The sequence below is a fragment of the Macaca mulatta genome, chromosome 15 (assembly GCF_049350105.2).
Source record: "Macaca mulatta isolate MMU2019108-1 chromosome 15, T2T-MMU8v2.0, whole genome shotgun sequence".
Classification (NCBI taxonomy): Eukaryota; Metazoa; Chordata; class Mammalia; order Primates; family Cercopithecidae; genus Macaca; species Macaca mulatta.
The window spans coordinates 8,475,349-8,494,275 of NC_133420.1; the positions used below are offsets into that span (position 1 = coordinate 8,475,349).

Sequence of the window (18,927 nt, forward strand, 5' to 3'; positions counted from 1 at the left end):
CCAGGCTTGCAGACCAAGCAGGGACGCCGGCAGCTCTGCCCCCCCTACTCCTGCAACAGGTGCTGTTGCATAGACATGGTGCTCACGCCTGTAATCCCAGCACTTTGGGAGGCGGAGGTGGGAGGATCACTTGAGGCCAGGAGTTTGAGATGAGCTGTCTCTAAAACAGATTTTCAAAACGAGCCACGTGTGGTGGTGTGTCCCTAGTACCAGCTACTCAGGAGAGTGAGATGGGTGGATCACCTGAGCCCAGGCATTTAAGACTGCAGCGAGCTGTGATTGCACTGCACTCCAGCCTGGGCAACAGAGTGAGACCCTGAGGCTGATGGATTTCCATGACTGAACACTATTTAGCAATTGTACCATTTTATCAATTGAGCTGTGGGGTTAGAGCCCGACAGCAAAATGACCTGACCTGAATGACCTTCAAGATTGTCAGCCGAATGGGGGCCTGGATCGCTGCTCTGTGGGTTGGGTTGCCTCTGGGGACATCTGAGAGGAGAGCCCGGGATATGAGAGCCTGGGGTGGGCTTTTGCAGGGCTGGGTCCAGCCTGAACAGTGGAGGCACATCATGTGTGCAGACGGTGTGGATTCAGGTTTCTGGGCTTGGCAAAGAAATCTCTCATTTCCGTGTCACTGTGCATCCCTGTCTTCACTGAGCCTGGGCTGCCCCGGGGAGGGGGACGTTTGCTGAGAGGGGCTACTGAGGGCCTAGGTCCTGGTCCAAAGGCTTTCCAAAGTCAATTTTGATAGGAGGTTCGGGTGTGATGGCTCACACCTGTAATCTCAGCACCTTGGGAGGCCAGGGTGGGAGGATCACTTGAGCTCAGGGGTTCAAGACCAGCCTGGGGAACAGAGCAGGACCCTGTCCTTACAGAAAATAAAGTAGGCTGGGCGTGGTGGCTCACACCTGTAATCCCAGCACTTTAGGAGGCCCAGACAGATCACAAGGTCAGGAGTTCGAGAATAGCCTGGCCAACATGATGAAACTCCGGCTCTACTAAAAATACAAAAAATTAGCTGGGAGTGGTGGCACACACCTGTGATCCCAGCTACTTGGGAAGCTGAGGCAGGAGAATCACTGGAAACCAGGGTGTGGAAGATGCAGTGAGCTGAGATCATGCCATTGCACTCCAGCCTAGGCAAAAGAGCAAGACTCTGTCTCGAGAGAAAAAAAAAATAGTAAAATATATATGTATATAAAATGAAATATTTATATATATATTTATATTTGAGACAGGTCTCACTCTGTCACCCAGGTTGGAGTGCAATGGCATGATTTCAGCTTGCTACAGCCTCGACCTCCTGGGTTCAAGCAATCCACCCATCACAGCCTCCCGAGCAGCTAGGATCACAGGCGTGTGCTGCCATGAGTGGCTAATTTTTATATTTTTTTGTAAATAAAATATTGATAGGACTAGACTTTGGCCTTTTGGACCAACTTTTAGAGTTAACCCTTCATGAGATGTGATGCTCCAGTCAGTTCCGGGGTGAAGAGATGGGAAGAGGTCAACACTCGGACTCCTGTGGCTGTGGAGGACCCTGTCCAAGCTCAAAGGAAGACACTCCCATTTCACAGCAGGGGCAGCCCGGAGAGCTTCGGGCCAGCAGGCTAGAAGGATGCGTGCATCTTCTAGAGAGGGCTCATGGAGTTGGTGAAGGGAGCTGTGAGCCAGCTCCTGTGTCCCCTGCTCCCAGGCCTGTCCCCAGGAATTGCCTGGGGAGGGAGGGAGGGCGAGTTGGAAGCGATCACAGTCCCCAGGCAGGCGGGACCCTGTCTCCTCCTGGCCCGACCTTTGTAACAGCTGTGTGTGCTGCCCCAGGGGCACTTCAGGAACCCTGAGGGCCCACACCAAGGGGCAGCCCCATGGGGGTCCATGTCTTCAGGGCAACCTCTGTTCTCCCGCAGGATGTGTTTGAGATGAGGTTTGCCAAGATGCCGGATGAGCCCGTGGAGGCGCCGGCACTGCCTGCCCCCGCAGCCCCCGTGGTGAGCAAGGGTGCTGAGAGCAGCCGTAGCAGCGAGGAGAGCTCTTCGGATTCAGGCAGCTCGGACTCAGAGGAGGAGCGGGCCACCAGGCTGGCAGAGCTGCAGGAGCAGGTGGGCACTGGCATACCTGGGTAGGGTTCAGGGGCTGAGGCGGGATTGCTGGCACGGCAGCCCAAGGTCTGTCCCTTTGCATGGTTCCCTCCTCTGCCCTGTGTCCCACAGCAGCCGCCGCAGTGCTTCCTCGTAAAGGTACTCGGAGTGCCCTCCCCAGGTCTGTTCTGGCGTGGCGTGAGCCTAACCCACAGCACACATGGGTGGCTGCGCTGACTCCTGGCTGGGATGTTTCTGGAGACCTGGCGGGCCTCAGGTGGGAGCTCAGTGGTCATGTGTGGTTATGTGTGCCTTGCTCTGCTTGAGAAAGGCCTGTGAGGCACTTGCAGAGGCCGCAGTAGTGCCTGGGCTCCAAGCAGTCACTTGCAGTGGGGTGGGGTGCGGGCTCCAGGGTCCTGAGGGCCCTGCCGTGCAGCTGCCCAGCCCCAGCCCAGCCCAGCCCCAGCCCAGCTGCCAGGCTGTGCTTCCTCCCCCTTCTCTGCCTCGCTTTCCTCGTTTGCAGTATGGGACAGATGTCGCCCCCTCTGAGCTGTCTCGAGGTCGAATTGAGAAAGATGTGAATTGTTTCCCCAAACCTCCGGCAGCCAGCCAGGTGCATGATTTCTGGGGCCCCAGATTGAGAGAAAATAGAGCAGGGCTGTCGAGTCAGGAGGGGAACAGCATGAATCAGGGCTGCAAGGACAGCGATGGCCCTGCAGACCCCAGAGTTGGGTCGGATATTTGATTTTGAAGTGGCAAGGACACACAGCGGGGCAGACGTCTGTGAGGTGGCAGCTCCTCCACCCACCCACTGTCTTCCTTGCACAGACCACCCAAAGGCAGGGACAGGCTGTGTCCTCACCTGGGCAGTGCCTCTCCTCTCCCATGGTGTGGCTCCAGTAGAGAGGGCAAGGTGCTTGGCACACTGCCAGCTGCAGGGCGGCCCCGGATGAATGCTGGCTGCTGGCAGTGGTTTGTTTTAACCCCGGAGACCTGCGTGTTATCAAATGGCTTCCCAGAAGTTACTGATGAAAATCTCCTTTGTGCAGGCATTTAAACTTCTAGAGAGTCCTTCCTCATCTAAACAGTGGTGATAAAAATGTTAGCTGCCCACCTAATGTAGATGACGGGTTCATGGCTGCAGCAAACCACTGTGACACGTGTATACCTATGTAACAGACCTGCACATTCTGCACATGTATCCCAGAACTTAAAGTATAATAGTTTTTTTTAAAAAGTTAGCTGCCCTTAGCTGCCCTGTTGTGCTGCCTGTGCAGTGCTGAACCTGTGGCCAGGCATCTCTTCCCCACTGCAGGTGAGGAAGCCAAGGCGGAGAGGGCTCATGACTCACTAGGGGTCACGGGAGTGAGGGGCAGAGCAGGGCCCGGGTGCTCCTGGTTCACCTCCGTGCCCAGCGGAGGCAGCTCCGACATCGCCCCAAGCCCCCTCCCATCCAGGGCCCCAGGCAGCCCCAGTGGTGTGGGCTGTGCCCGACGCCTGCTCAGCTGCCTGCTCTTTTCCAGCTGAAGGCCGTGCACGAGCAGCTGGCCGCCCTGTCTCAGGCCCCCGTAAACAAACCAAAGAAGAAGAAGGAGAAGAAGGAGAAGGAGAAGAAGAAGAAGGATAAGGAGAAGGAGAAGGAGAAGCACAAGGTGAAGGCCGAGGAAGAGAAGAAGGCCAAGGTGGCTCCGCCTGCCAAGCAGGCCCAGCAGAAGAAGGCTCCTGCCAAGAAGGCCAACAGCACGACCGTGGCCGGCAGGTGGGCTCCAGACCTGCTCAGGCTGCAAGAGCCCGGCGCTCAGTGTGCTATGGGGGCTCACGTAGCAGCAGTGCTGGGATTGGGGGCTTTGTGCCTTGGCCACCTGGAAACCAGGGTGATGAGGGCGGGGAGACTGAGGACCTGATGAGACCTATGCTAGGAAGTCCGGGGGCTCAGGTGGTGCTGCTCAGCTGTCTGCAGGGCAGGCCTGGATTCTGGGCATGGAAGTGCTGCCACGGCCTGGTCTCCACATCTTGAAGCTTTTGGGATGTTTTCCTGGTCTGGGCCAAGGATCTTGACTTGGGGGAGTTGAATGCCCCATTTTGGGCTTGCCCATAGGCAGGGAGCAGGGGTGGTGGAATCGTGCACAGCTGCATTCAGCCTCCTTGAGCCCGTGCTGTGGCTGGACACCACCCTGAAGAGTGTCTGCTGGGGACACGCAGGAGCCACAAAGCAATATGAGCTAGTAGGGAAGGAGCTCAGGCCCAGGATTCCTCTGCCAGCCAGGTAGAAGGGAGGCTTCCCGGGGCGGGAGGCAACAGCTGTGTGGGAGCAAGCTTGGCAGCCGAGGGCTGGGGAGGGAGTTCCAACAACAGGGAACAGTGGGTACAAAGCCGCAGAGGCAGCAGGACGTGTTCCTTTTGGGAATGAGGGCAAATTTGGCACCACTGAAAAAAAGTTGGGAAAAGAGGTGAGTTGAGGCTGCTGAGATCGGCCGGCTTCGTTTGAGGTGTTCACGCTTCCTTTCCAAGCAGATGAAGGGGAGTTAGGATTTAAGCTCAGCATGGTCGGATCCTTGCCGCTATGGAGAAGAGCTTAGTGGGAATCTGGAATGGAAGACAGGATACCTACCCCTTTGGAGGTTATCGTGGTTGTGCAGGCAAGATAAATTGGTGTGGCTCTGGAGGTAGAATAATTTGGGAGGCGGCATGGCCAGGTCCTGGTGCTTGGAGGGGAGAGGAGAGGAGCCTGGGGGTCCTGGGTTTGCGCTTGGACGGCTGGGTCAGCCATTGATGGAGACAGTGAGTGGAATGGTCGGGGTAGGTCTTTCCTTCCCTTCTTTTCTCCCTCCCTCCCTCTTTCCTTTTTGGAGGGGGATGCAAAAATCCATTTTTCTTATACAGGTTGAGTATCCTTTATCTAAAATAAGGGTGTTTCTAGAATAAAAAGTGCTTCAGATTTTGGATTTTTTCAGATTGTGGAATTTTTGCATTATACTCCCCATTGAGCATCTCAAATCTGAAGCATCTCAAATCTGAAAATCTGAAATGCTCCAGTGAGCATTTCCTTTGAGCGTCACGTTAAGATTCAGACAGTTTCAGATTTTGGAGCATTTTGGATTTTTGGTTTTGGGATACCTAGCCTGTACTATCTTTGTCTGGTCTTAGTATCATTATAATGCTGGCCTGAAAAATGAGTTGGGGCCAGGTGTGGTGGCTCCCACCTGTAATCCCAGCACTTTGGGAGGCCAAGGCAGGAGGATCACTTGAGCTCAGGAGTTTGAGACCACCATGAGCAACACAGTGGGACTCTTACCTCTTTAAAAAAAAAAAAAAAAGTCTTGGGATATAATATTTGAGTGATTAGAGGCAATTAAAAAATGATTTAAGGCCGAGTGCAGTGGCTCACACCTGTAATCCCAGAAATTTGGGAGGCTGAGGCAGGCGGATCAGCTGAGGTCAGGAGTTCGAGGCTAGCATGGCCGACATGGTAAAACCCTGTCTCTACTAAAAATAGAAAAAATTAGCCAGGCACAGTGGTGGGCGCCTGTAATCCCAGCTACTCGGGAGGCTGAGATAGGAGAATCGCTTGAACCCAGGAGGCAGAGGTTGCAGTGAGCTAAGATCATGCCACTGCACTCTAACCTGGGCGACAGAGTGAGACTTGGCCTCAGAAAAAAAAAAAAAAAAAGATTTGAAAAGTGTTGCCCCTGTTCTGTTCTCCGGAGTAAATTTATAGAATTGATATTAACACTTGAATGTTTGGTGGGATTCACTAGCAAAACCATCTGAGCCTGGAGTTGTGATTGTTGGAAAGTTTTTAATCATGAATTCAATTATTTTAATAGGTATAGACTTATTAGATTATCAGTTTCTTCTTGAGTGAGTTTTAGAGGTTTATGCCTTTGAAGGCATGAATCCATTCCGCTCAGATTGTCAAACTTACGGACGTAAGTTTATTGGTTAGTATTTCCCTATTATCCTTTTATTGTCTGTAGGACCTGTAGTGGTGTGTCTTTTTCATTCCTGATATTGGTAGTTTGTGTCTTTTTTCTTGGTGAATCTGGATAGAGACTTACCAATTTTATTGATCTTTCAAAGAAACATAATTAGATTTCACTGATTTTTTAAAAAATGTTTTTACTTTTATTTATTTCTCATCTTCACTGTTTCCTTTTGCTTAGACTTGGCTTCTTTTTACAAGGTAGAAGATTAGATTACTGACTTGAAACCTTTTTTTTATTTTTTATTTAAAAAATTTTTTTGAGAAGGGGTCTCACTCTGTTGCCCAGGCTGGAGTGCAGTGGCACGATCTCAGCTCATGCAACCTCTGCCTCCCGGGTTCAAGTGATTCTCCTGCCTCAGCATCCCAAGTAGCTGGGATTACAGGTGCCCGCCACCATGGCTGGCTCATTTTTGCTTTCTTAGTAAGGACAGGGTTTTGCCATGTTGGCCAGGCTGGTCTCAAACTCCTGACCTCAGGTGATCCACCCGCCTCGGCCTCCCAAAGTGCTGGGATTACAGGCGTGAGCCACCATGCCTGTCCCTGCATTGTCCTTTTTTCCTGAAAATATTCCTTTTTCTGAAGTCTACTTTGTCTGAAATTAATATAGCCACCCCAGCTTTCTTTTGACTAATGTTTGCATAGTATATATTTTTCCTCACTTTTTTCTTTTTAACCTACCTAGAACATTATATTTAAAGTGGCATTTGTGTAGACACTAGTAAGTTGGGTCTCGTTTTTTAATCCAACCTGAGTATCTCTTCCTTTTAGTTGGTGTGTTTAGACCATTTATATTTCTTTCTTTTTTTTCTTTTTCTTTTCTTTTTTTTTTTTTGAGACAGAGTCTTGCTCTGTTGCCCAGGCTAGAGTGCAGTGGCAAGATCTTGGCTCACTGCAGCCTCTGCCTCCCTGGTTCAAGCAATTCTCCTGCCTCAGCCTCCCATGTAGCTGGGATTACAGGCGTGTGCCACCTCTCCTGGCTAATTTTTTGTATTTTTAGTAGAGACCAGGTTTCACCCTGTTAGCCAAGATGGTCTCAATCTACTGACCTCGTGATCCGCCCGCCTCAGCCTCCCAAAGGACGGGGATTACAGGCGTGAGCCACCATACCGGGCCTTAGACAGTTTATATTTCACGTAATTATTGATATACTTGGATTTTGGTGTATCATTTTATTATTTTCTTTTTCCTCTGTGTTTTTTGTTCCTGTGTTCCCCCTTTTTTGCCTTCTTTTGGATTACCTGAATACGGAGATCATTTCTTGACCTGTGGAGTTTGAGATGCCTATGGGGTGTGGAGAGGAACTAACCTCTGTAATTGTTTTCTGGCCAAGGTCTGGAAACCCGGCAGCTGGGAGCAACTTTTCTAACCTTGGATTTTCTGCCTTGGGGCACCACTTTGGGAAGAAAGCTTAGTCCCAGAGAACAGCCTGCTGTTGGGAGGAAGGGGTGTGTGCAGTGGGCTCCCAGGGCAGGTAGACAGAGACTCAACGCCACGTTGCTCTGTCTTCTGCCCCAGACAGCTGAAGAAAGGCAGCAAGCAGGCATCTGCCTCCTACGACTCGGAGGAAGAGGAGGAAGGCCTGCCCATGAGCTACGACGAAAAGCGCCAGCTTAGCCTGGACATCAACCGGCTGCCCGGGGAGAAGCTGGGCCGGGTGGTACACATCATCCAGTCTCGGGAGCCCTCGCTCAGGGACTCCAACCCCGACGAGATAGAAATTGACTTTGAGACTCTGAAACCCACCACTTTGCGGGAACTGGAGAGATATGTCAAGTCTTGTTTACAGAAAAAGCAAAGGAAACCGTTCTGTAAGTTGCCTGGGTGGAGCATGGTGCTCGAATCTCCTCTTCCCTCCTTGGCCTGCCCCTCCTGTCACTCCTCACAGACCCTGTGCAGCGAGCGTGGGCACAGGGCTGTCACACTGTCTTGGCTCCTTGGTCCCACCACAGATGCCCTGAGGATATCTGTGCTCAGCCAGGGCCAGTGGGCTTGGGGCTGAACCCAGGCCTGAGCCCCACCCAGCCAGAGCCCTCTTGCCCTGTTGTCGGGGACATGGGCAGCACTGCGTGCCTTGGCCTTAACCTTGTCCAGGGAACGCGCGACCCTGGGGCTGGACTTCGGCCCCAAACCCCATTCATTCAGGGCCCAGTTAGGGTCCTCACCGCATGCCTTCCTGAGGTTCCCTCCATTTGGGGCCTTGGCTGCAGGTGACCTCTCATGGTCCCTTGCAGGACAGACCGGCTTCTCTTATAACAGGGACACCCTGCCTTTGACTGGAGTCACAAGTCCAGAGGCCTCACAGGACGGACCGTGGGGCACCGGCCCAGGCTTCCCTGAAGTCAGTGGCAGGAACAAATCACTGCTGGGGTCTGCAGGTCTGGCAGAGTAGGAGGGAGGGCAGACCTGAGGTGGCCCTTGTGGCAGCCCCCACAGGCTGTCAAGTGAGTGCAGGGCTCACTTGAACTTGCATGTGGCCTCTTGGGTGTGCATGGGCCTCGCTCGTTCTCAGAGCAAGTCTCCTTTTCCTGGCTGGAATATCTGTGTGGTCATGGTGCGTCTGACCCACAGCAGGTCACCGGGTCGACTTGGGGGGAGTGACTCAGGAGTGTCAGGCAGTGGAGAGCAGCGGCCCTGGTAAGGCAGGTCCATGAATCAGAGGCTCTGGCCCTGCACATGAGGGACACTGGCCAAACCACATTCTGCCTGTGCACCTGCTGGCACCATAGGAATGGCCTCTGTCACCTTAGGATCCAGGCTTTGCACACTCTGAGGGCTCAGCAGATGCGGGTGGTGGTGGGTCTGTCTCAACCCAGTCATTTCTGCCACTTAAAGCCCTGGTGACAGCTGTGTCTCTGTCAGCTCCCAGACCCATGAAAGCTGGGCAGCTGGTGTGGATGCCAGTGTGCAGGGCTGGGGCCTTGGCCACCTGGATGCAGCCCTGGCTCCTGCCCCATCGGTCCCCTCTGCAGTCTGAGTGCCCATTTGTTCCCCGACAGCAGCAAGCGGGAAGAAACAGGCAGCCAAGTCGAAAGAGGAGCTAGCTCAGGAAAAGAAGAAGGAGCTGGAAAAGCGTCTGCAGGACGTCAGCGGGCAGCTGAGCAGCAGCAAGAAACCCGCCCGGAAAGGTACCGCCTGCGCCGCCATGCCACCTCTCTTTGGTGGGGGTTGGGGGCTGTCAGCAATAGGGGTTTGAGCATCAAGCAGGCCCACCTCTGAGTGTGGCTCACCTGATGAGCTCCATGTTCTTAGATGAGCTCTTGAGCTCCTGAAACCGCGATTTCCTTGTCTGTCACTCGGGGGTCACACCCCAACCCTGCAGGGAGGTGTGCAATGTGGGGGGTGTGTGGATACACCCCATTCCAGGGCACCATAGACAGAGGACCCCCCAGGAGAGGGCTCTTGTGGGGCTCGACTGGGCAGCCCAGCCCCTAGGCAGTGAGCTTTCTGACTGTTCCCTGGCAGTGGCAGCAGTTCACAGCAGGCTGAGGTAGCAGAGGTGGAGGCCCAGCCCCATGCCCTGCGCATTGCCAGGTCTTGTGTTCAGGGGAGCCAGCATTTGAGCCCTTGCCTCCGTTTTTGGACCCTGTTAGAGCACGCATCTCTTTCCCTGGCTTCCAGGACACATACGGGGGACAGTATGGTCCTGTCTGGACTGGAGCATGTTCTAGCTGGGGGCCATGGCCTTGCGACATGGTTTGCCCAGTGTTGAGACAGGGCCCATGACCCTGCCCACTGAAGGGGTCTGTCTCCTGTAGTCACTCTTGGGACGCCCCAGGCAGACTAAGCGTTCCAGAAACGCCAGCAGCTGGTGTTCCTGTCGTTGCTGCTGGTGGCCATGTGACTGGCGGATATTTTTGATGGGCAGCCTTTCTCGCATCCATCGTTTCCTGTTAGTAGTCTGTATTCAGTTTTTCTGTCTCAAGTATATTCAGATAGTCTTGTTGACCTGATTAATTTCAGTAAATACTGATCAAACGACTGGGCCAGGAAATGGGTGGATCGTGGCATGCGGTGTGGTGGTGTCACACTGGCATGGACGACGTGCCGCCAAGCAGGTCAAGGAGCGGGTGTGCAGAGCGCATCTCCCTGTCCATGTCTCCACAGAGAAACCCGGCTCAGCACCCTCAGGGGGCCCGTCCAGGCTCAGCAGCAGCAGCTCCTCTGAGTCTGGGAGCAGCAGCTCCAGCGGGTCCAGCTCTGACAGCAGCGACTCAGAGTGAACTGGCTTCGGACAGAACAGGACAAATGGATGTCGCACACGCCGAGACTCTGCCGTGCCCCTCTGTGGTTCATAGACTACTTTCGTTCCATGGTGTGCAGGTCTGCTTCTTAATTCAGTGTTATGATATCTTCCAGTTTTTGCTTTCATAGGTCAGAGGTCTATCTTGTGTGTGCGTTAGACTTGATGAGAAGGTGTGAACTCTGCAGAAAGTCTCTTCTTCATCACTGAATTCAGTCACTTGGAGATGACAACTTCACATGCTAACCTGATGACCCCAGAAAACTGTGTGAGATTCGTACCGAAGAACCTGGTGGAATCCCTTTGCTTAGACCCAACCTGGTCGACAGCTCGAGAAAGCATTTTTTCCAAGGAAATGTCTCGGCCATGGGTACTGTATTTGAAAGCTGTTTCGTCCTTGTCATGTGGGCCCTGAGCTCTGACCCTCGTGTCTGACGCGGCCACCTCTTTCTGGAGGGGCTGAGGACAGATGTGCCTGTTTGTGGGGACCAGGCTGGGCCTAAGCGAAGGGTTGTCACAGCCCCAGCCCGGAGCGTGGAGCCCTTGTGGGGGTCGGGTGGGATGTGCGTTCTCCGATCGTGGTGATGTCAGGAGCTCCTCGGAGGGAACAGAGCGGCTGTGTGTGCAGCCTGCAGGTTTCCATACACTGAAGCTTTTACCTCAACTTTAAAAAAAAAAAAGAAGAAAAGATTTAAAAAAAAAAAAAAAAAAAGGAGACTTTTTTTGTAAGGTTCGGCAATTTTCTACGGAAGTCCAGCCCGCTGTGAGTCCCCGCCTGGCTAGCGCCGCCCCTGCTGCTGCTGCTGCTGCGCCCTTGGGAACCACTTCCCAAGCTTTTGTGTATATAAATAGTTATTTATTAACATCATTGGTCATTTTTAAAAAAAAAAAAATAAGAAAAAACCGCAGAAGAAATGCATTCACACAATCGCAGAGATGCAGGCCTTGTCAGTGGTGTGCCGGGCCCGGGTCCTGTCTGGCGGCGGCCTGTCGTCTCCAGGTGCTAACTCCTGCCACCGCGCGGTGCTCACCCACATCTGTGTTCGCGCGCTCGCCCCTGGGTTCGCTGGGTTTTTTGGGTTTTTTCTTTGTGGTTTTTTTTTTTTTTTTTTTGTATGAAACTTGGAGGCTTACAGGTATAGACAGCTTTCAGCTACAGCACATTCTAATTTTTTATTTTGTTTAGTTCTTTTGTATTCACTTCTGGTCTCTTTAAGACTGTTTTAAAAGAAATCGATTTAGGGAACCCCAGTTATATAATATAAACTTTGTAATCTGAGAGAAAAAATGTATAGTAAATCTAAGTCTTGATTTTTAACTTTCTATTGTAAAAAATAATAATATACAGAGTTTAATAGAAGGTTATGTTTTGGTTTTGTTTTCCCAGAGGCTGCCATATGGCCTTTGAGTGCGGGGATGCCCCACACTGGCCCACCAATGAGCATGGCAGCTTCGGCCAGGAATGCCAGGGTTAGCTTCCCGGGCTCGTGGGTGGGCATGCCTGCCCCATGCCAGCCTACAGAGGCCTGGCCAGGCCCTCCCCAGCCTGTCTGCCCTCCTCAGGGGTAGAGGAGTCTCTGGGCCCCAGGAGGATTCCCTCCCAGAGACTTGCACGGTGCTCCCTGCTCACGCGTTGTCACAGTTAGCCCGGAAATGACTGAAACCAGGCATTCTCCCGGACCTGGGCGTGGGGGAGCCTCCAGGCAGACGCTGGCTATGGAGCCGTGGTGTCGTCTGTCCTGTATGGTGGCCAGTGCTTTCTGCCAGCACTTCTGGATGGATAGAGGGACTATCATTAATATCCTAATACATGGTGATTTAAAAAAAAACAACAACATAAAATTGATTCAGAGTCCACTGGCCCTTACAGATGTAGGTACACCCTTACTGGAGAGGGGGCTCTGATGAGGAAATGCTGGTCAGTTACTACTTTTTAAATTGCTGGTAAGTCTGACACTTGGTGAGTTTTCAGCCAGTTTGTTAAAACTTTTAATTAAGTTTTGTTTATAATAAAAATATAAATGGATTTGAAAGTTTCCATTTTTTAAAGTTACCCTTGTTTTTCAAAGGTATTTTCTCAACAGATTGTTAATGGACTATTTAAACCGAATTTAAGGAAATCACACACGACAGTGGACAGGTCTTCATGCAGGCTGGTTGGTAACGTGCTGCCAGCACAGGGCTGGGTGATGCGCACACCTTAAGCTGGGGGTGCCTGGGGATGGGGGGCGCTCCTTGAAATGTCCCTCCAGCCACAGGGCAGTGAGGCACGTGCCGCCTGTGTGAGCTGTCGGGAGCAGCCGGCTGTGGGGCAGCGCAGCAGGAGCGTCGTGGGGCCATTCCTTCTCGGCTGGTTCTCTGTGATGGTGGCGTTGGCTCGCCTCTGCTCCTTTCATCTAGAAAGAAGCCACTGACCCTGACGGCCCACCCGAGGGTACACTGAGCAGCCGCATTGGTGCTGTCACTTTTTTAAGGCTTTCTGTCCAGACTTCAACACTGGTTTCTTTTCAGAGTTTCGAAGGATTGATGACTTCCTCAGCGCCCTCGCCGGCAGGCTGAGGGTGACAGTCACGTCCACGTCTTCTGTATTAGAAGGCTGCGGTGATTAAATTAGATTGTCCCGCTGCTGAGACCTGTAGGGCAGCTTCTAACATGCTTTTTTCAAGGGGAGAGGAGCAGTGACAAGTCGTGTGTCGGAATTGGATTTGAGAATGCTCTGAGTGACCCCTGGAGGCCAAGGGGGCAGGCTTCGGGCGTGAACTGAACTCCAGACCCCTCTTTGTGTTGGGCGGTGTCATCTTGCTTACAAACTGTAAGACACATTTTCTTTGGTGTTTGTTTTTGTTGTTGTTGTTTTGCAGCACTCACGCCTCTGACAGTCTTTTGGGAAAGAGTAACACCTACATACAGAATTGGTCACATCCAGAGTAGCGCCGTTTCTTAACACTGGCATAAGGCCTCCGGGAGGGTTTTCCTTTTTATAGTTAAAGTGTTACTTTTCTGTATGATGTGCATGCAAGTTTACCGTAACTTTTCTTAAACTTTTTAGTGCCGTTTCTAGTATATTCCTGTAAATGTCAGTTACTGAAAATGAGTCCAATGTAAGTAGTTTAGCTTGTTTATTGCAATGCTGGCCTCAACACAACAGAATAAAAATGGTAGAAAGTACTCTTTGATGTTTCTGGTAATCATGGACCCTTCTCCTGGGGCATTTGTTTTGTTTTCATAATAAAAAGCAAAAAAAAAAAAAAAAAAAAAAAAAAAGGACTGTTATTTTACATTTTCCTGTGCTTTGTGTGGGGGCTCCCAGCCTCTCTCCTGGAGCCTAGAAATGTCTGGAAGCACCTGGTCTGGAACAGCCTTCACTGGTCCACAGTGAGGGTGCTGAGCTCCCCACACTTGACATCCTGTAACTCTTGGCAAAAACACCCAAAGCATCCAAAAGGGGCCCCCCAAAACCATTTAAAGGCAGAATGCAGTGGCTCGTGCCTGTGATCTCAGCACTTTGGGAGGCCGAGGCAGGAGGATGGCCTGAGGCTAGGAGTTTGAGGCTGCAGTAAAGCCGTGATTGCATCACTGCACTCCAGCCTGGACCACCTCTCCCAAAAAAATAATAATAACCAAACCATTAAGTAGCCCTTGTCCTGTGCCCTGGCAGGATGAAGGGAGCATCATTTCTGGCCTCACTAGGAAGCTACGATCCCCTTTACTGACAGTTCATTGGTTCCCTGGAACAAGCTGCCCTCTTCGAGACGGCCAGGTTCTGTGCTCTTCTAGTTGACCTGGCCACTTGTCCCCTCCCTCTGCACCTCAGTCCATCCTGAAGTGGCTTCCTGTGATGCGCTCAGTCCTAAGGGACATGCAAATAAAATCCCAAAAGCAGATTTTCATAGGTTTAACTGCCAGACTGCAGAGGCTGGCGTGCAGCACGGCTCACTGAAGAATGACAGCTCTGGAACTAGGCCTGGAGGAGACATTCCAGGGGAGAAGATTCTGGCTGGGCCCACGTCTAGGCCTGAGGACCTGTCCAACTCGACCCCAGATGGAGTCAGGGGGCACGGTGTCACTCTTGGCCAGATTGTGACCCTTATCCAGACTAGCCTCCTTGAGGATGGACATGGGGCCTTGTCCGCCCCAGGCAGATGGTGTCTTCCTGCAGCCTAAGCAGCTTAGTGCCAGCTGGCTTGTGCATGGCCCACATGCCCTGACCCCTGCAGAGACTGGCCCTTGAGCACACATCCTCCCAGCGCTGCACATGATCTCAGATCCCATTCTGCGTGTCAGCGCTGCCTCCTATGCTTGGCATCAACCCCGCCACAACCCATCCTCGGGGGAGTCTGTGGTGCGGTGAGAAGGTGGCCCACAGGCATTCCAGATTTGCCTCTGGAGTTTGCTTTCTTCCCAGGCAGGACTTAAACTGAAGAACTAAAAAGATGTAGACAAACCCTACCTAGTGGATGTGTAGTGCTTCCTTGGCAGGCCCGCCTTGCTGTGGGTGTGTCAGCTAGCGGGGCAGGTCCTCCAGCCCCATGCTTACTCACTCTGCAGCTCCATTCTGCAATCCTGGAAGTCTGACTTCAAACCTCCCAGCCGCAGGCTGCAAACAAGCCAGGAATCTCTCAGAAAGGACCCAGGCAGTGCAGGAGGCTGCTGCCGACCAGGCCTCTGGCAGGACGTTTGGGGAATGCACTTTGACCCAGCAGTTCCACTTCTAGGATGTTTGCGAATGAACTTGCACAGCTGCAAAGAGAAGCACGAACCGAGTACAGGCACATTCAGAACATGCTGTTTGCACAGATGACAACTTCGACGCTGTCACTGCCCATCTGTGGACTCACGGGAGAGCTGCGAGTCAGAGGTTAAAAGCATGAAGTGGGCCGGGTGCGGTGGCTCACACCTGTAATCCCAGTACTTTGGGAGGCCGAGGCAGGCATATCACCTGAGATTGGGAGGTTGAAACCAGCCTGGCCAACATGGTGAAACCCTGTCTCTACTAAAAATACAAAAATTAGCTGGGCGTGGTGGCAGGCACCTGTAAGTCCAGCTACTCAGGAGGCTGAGGCAGGAGAATCACCTGAACCCAGGAGGCAGAGGTTGCAGTGAGCTGAGATTGCACCATTGCACTCCAGCCTGGGCAACACAGTGACTCTGTCTCAAAAAAACAAACAAAAAAGCATGAAGTGAATGCCCAGTCTGTACAGTTGGGCAAGAAAGAAAATGGCAGACACAAGAGGCATGGTACAGGAGGACGCCGTCAGAATCACGTGACCGTGTACGCACACTGAGGAGCTACGGGACACGCCCCCAGCTGCCAGCCAGCTTCTCCCCAGGGAGAGCACTTTTGCTTTGCTTTATGCCTTTCTGTATTGCAGTTTTTAGCAATCAATTAGATATTACTGCTATAAAAAATGGGAAGCCAAGTAGCATATTACGAACAAGGATAAAAATAACGTGAGGAAGGGGAGCAGTGTATTAAAGGATGTTTATTTAGAAAAGAAAAATTAGCTTTGACAAGAGACACCTGCACATTTGTGTAGCCAAGGAGATGTCAGAGCAGAGGGTGAATCCTTCATGGAGACTGAACACACAGGTGGCCAGCTGTGGCAGCGACAGTGAACACGTCAGTGGCGGCCTGGGGGCAGAGGCTGAATGCTTTAAGTCTGACGGAGAGCCTGCCTTGCTCAGCCCTGTTACTACATGGAAATCACTGTACGCCACACATGTGCAACTTACAACTCTCAGGTTTCCTGAATGTGTTTTGGAGGCACTGGCCGGTGGGCCGCAAATGCTTGGAAGCTACCATGATGCTTCACACAGGACGATCATTTTGGTAACTCAAAATATAAATGCGGGCTTGGTGCGGTGGCCCACGCCTGTAATCCCAGCACCATGGGAGGCTTGAGCCCAGGAGTGTAAGACCAGCCTGGGCAACATAGGGAAACCCTGTCTCTATACACAGTAGTTCGCCTGGAGCCACAGCTACCTGGGAAGCTGAGTTTGGGAAGATCACCTGAGCCCATGAGATCGAACCTACAGTGAGCTGTGATCGTACCACTGCAGTCCAGCCTGGGCAACAGAGTGAGACCCTGTCTCAAAAAGCAAGCAACAAAATGTAAGTGCGACAAAGCTCCCAGTGAGATGCTGCTGCTACTCCGCCATTTATGCTAAAAACAAAAAACTAAAACCTATACAAACTTGAAAAGGTGGTTTATAACAGGGATGGGAGGGTTACTCTTGGCTTGGTTAAACCAAGCATCTAGCAGTGCCCAGGCCTATGCCGTCCCTAGCAGCACCTGGAGAATTTGAATGTCGAAACAGCTGACTAGTAACTGAGGGGACTCTAGAGGGGAAGTGTCCTGTGCACCAGTCACACCGCGGCTGTGCTAAGGGACTCGGGGGCAGATTCTTTGCTGCTTGGGTTCTTACGCCACGGTTTGATCTTCACATTCATTATTCAAAATCTTCCAGCAAGGATTAGAAATCAAGACAACTGAATGAAACCCATGTCTGTTTTCCTTGAAGAGTGGTCCTGGGCTCAGGTGCTCACATGGGAATTACATGATTGCGCAAAACTTGGACTGCCCTGTGTCCCTGGAGACCTCGAGCTTGTTTTTGTCTCGGACCAAGATGGCCTCATTTCCATACTGTGAGTACCACATGCTTCGGCTCCTGCTCAGGTATGTCCCGGGAGGCACAGACTCCAACTTCTGCTGTTGCTGCTGCCAGATGAGCAAGGAGGTGTCCCTGTACCGGAGGCGGGCGTAGCCTTCAGACAAGGCCTTCTCTGCCAGGGGGACGCGGCCACTCATCCCCTCCCCTGTCCTGCTGGACTCCTGGGAATCCTGCTGTTCTGAGATGGCCCACGAGTGGACAGCTGCCACAGGCTTCGCACTAAATTAACGGACAGCTTTCCCAGCTTTGGGGTTTAAGGATCCCTCGTTTAACTGAATGGTAGAAATTAGGAATTCAGCCCATTTGCAGGCAGCGTCCTCAGGAGGGTTGTGTGGCGAGGAAATGAGGCGGCCTCGCCATTCTGAAGACACCTGAGACCCATTCAGGGGACCGCACACAGGTCAGAGCGGCGCCCAGCCACAGCTCTTCCGGGTGCAGCTGTGTGGAATTGATAAGGACGTGGCGTCACACCCTGGGGGGTGATTCTGCCACCATGGCCTGGACCACTGAGTTTGAAGAGATGGATCCAGCGCCCTGAGGAAGGGACATGGTGGCCCCAGACGCAAGCTGCAAGGAGCTCCGGTGGCACGCCCTGCACGCATCTGTCCGAGCCGGCTTTCAGGGCAGCGGCTGTTCTGACCCACCCTGGGGATCCGGCCCCAGCGTCTGTTCAGGTCTCGTCTCTCCCCAAAGATGCTGCTGCAAAGGAACGAACATGCAGTCAGGCGAGGGGAAGTCAAGCGCCCCGGCAGCGGCGGCAGTCTACAGCGCAGCATCAACTGTCTGGGGGTCAGCGGCCTAGATCGAGCTACTTACGTCCGGTGGGGCAGCCTGGGAGCTGGGTGGGGAGTGAGACGGGCGCCCAGTGCCAGCTTTTTCAGTCACTGGGCGGTGCTGGGGAGGCTGCTTGTTGGGGCTTCAGGGTCTCCATCTGTGAAACAGGAGCCAGCGGCGCTTGAAAGGGCGCGGGTTCTCGGCGACGCCGCCAGGCGTCAGCCCCGGGACCGGAAGGGGCCCCCAGGGCCGCCTTTCTGCTCCGAGCATCCAGCTCCCGGGAGGCCCCTGGACCCAAACAAAAACGATGTCAGGAGAAAACGAACAGGGAAGCATCGCAACCCACTCCCGAACGCCCTCCCAGCTGCGCAGCGTCAGGGACCTCCCGTCCTGGGATACCCGCGCTGGGTCAGCCTCAGCGTCCCGAGCCCCCATTGCGCGTCCCCCCCGCCTGCGCGCACCCTGGGGCCCCAGTCGCATGGCCCGCGGCCCCCATCCCCGTGCCCCAGACCCCACGCGCTCTGGGTCGCCCCATCCTCCAGTCCCCTATCGTCCGCCCGCATCCCCGGGTCCCCCACGTCGCCCACCCCAGTCACCGCGCGTCGTGGGCCTCGGAGACGCGGGCAGCGGGGCGAGGCGCTGCAGGGCTCCCAGGGCGGGGCCTGGGGCCGCGGGGCCGTGTCTCCATGGTAGCGCCGCAGGCCTGGCGAGCCGAGCGCAGAGGCTGGGCAGGCGGGTGCGACGAGCCCGAGCCATCGATCGCTCCGGGAGGCCGGGCCGGGCCCGCCCGGAGTAGGAACTGGAAGAGGAGGAGGTGGGGCTGGAGGAGGAGGGGCTGGATGGCGAGGGTCTGGACAAGGAGAAGGGGCTGGAGGAGGAGGGGCTGGAGGAGGAGGGGCTGGAGGAGGGGCTAGAGGAGAAGGGGCTGAAGAAGGAGGGGCTGGAGGAGGAAGGGCTGGAGGAGGAGGGGCTGGAGGAGGAGGGGTTGGAGGAAGAGCTGGAGGAGAAGGGGCTGGAGGAGGAGGGGCTGGAGGAGGGGCTAGAGGAGAAGGGGCTGAACAAGGAGGGGCTGGAGGAGGAAGGGCTGGAGGAGGAGGGGCTGGAGGAGGAGGGGTTGGAGGAAGAGCTGGAGGAGGAGGGGCTGGAGGAGGAGGGGTTGGAGGAAGAGCTGGAGG

The 18,927-nt window shown here is 53.6% G+C and overlaps 2 protein-coding genes across 24 annotated transcripts in view; one reads left to right on the forward strand and one right to left on the reverse strand.

Annotated features, from left to right (window-relative positions):
* BRD3 (bromodomain containing 3) overlaps nt 1-13,560 on the forward strand; it is a 109,115-nt gene extending 95,555 nt beyond the window's left edge. For 6 of the 18 annotated variants that reach the window (XM_077965422.1, XM_077965421.1, XM_077965423.1 and 3 more), the window contains 5 exons: nt 1,911-2,102; nt 3,605-3,840; nt 7,582-7,874; nt 9,063-9,191; nt 10,171-11,169. In XM_077965422.1, the coding sequence (XP_077821548.1) occupies nt 1,911-2,102; nt 3,605-3,840; nt 7,582-7,874; nt 9,063-9,191; nt 10,171-10,286 (966 nt within the window). In that variant the 3' untranslated portion in view covers nt 10,287-11,169. 18 annotated transcript variants of the gene reach the window in all.
* Nucleotides 13,409-18,577, reverse strand: BRD3OS (BRD3 opposite strand). 6 transcript variants are annotated; one of them, XM_077967209.1, is made up of 4 exons: nt 18,349-18,572; nt 17,795-18,040; nt 16,600-17,677; nt 13,409-15,046 (listed from the first exon to the last, which is right to left on the reverse strand). In XM_077967209.1, exons 1-2 carry the CDS (start codon nt 18,506-18,508, stop codon nt 17,856-17,858), a joined length of 345 nt encoding a protein of 114 aa, XP_077823335.1. In that variant the 5' UTR covers nt 18,509-18,572; the 3' UTR covers nt 13,409-15,046; nt 16,600-17,677; nt 17,795-17,855. The 6 variants fall into 6 exon arrangements, with proteins under 6 accessions (XP_077823335.1, XP_077823334.1, XP_028690462.2 ...); XM_077967208.1 differs by lacking the exon at nt 13,409-15,046 and having other exon boundaries at nt 15,774-17,674; nt 18,349-18,577; XM_028834629.2 differs by lacking the exon at nt 13,409-15,046 and having other exon boundaries at nt 15,774-17,677.
* Between the last annotated feature and the right edge of the window lie 350 nt (nt 18,578-18,927).

Coding starts and splice junctions, on each gene's coding strand:
- BRD3OS (XM_077967206.1), bottom strand. CDS start 18,508: ATGGCTCGGGCTCGTCGCACCCGCCTGCCCAGCCTCTGCGCTCGGCTC. Junction 18,041..18,339: donor CACGACGCGCGGTGACTGGG/GTGGGCGACGTG, acceptor GTTTGGGTCCAG/GGGCCTCCCGGGAGCTGGAT.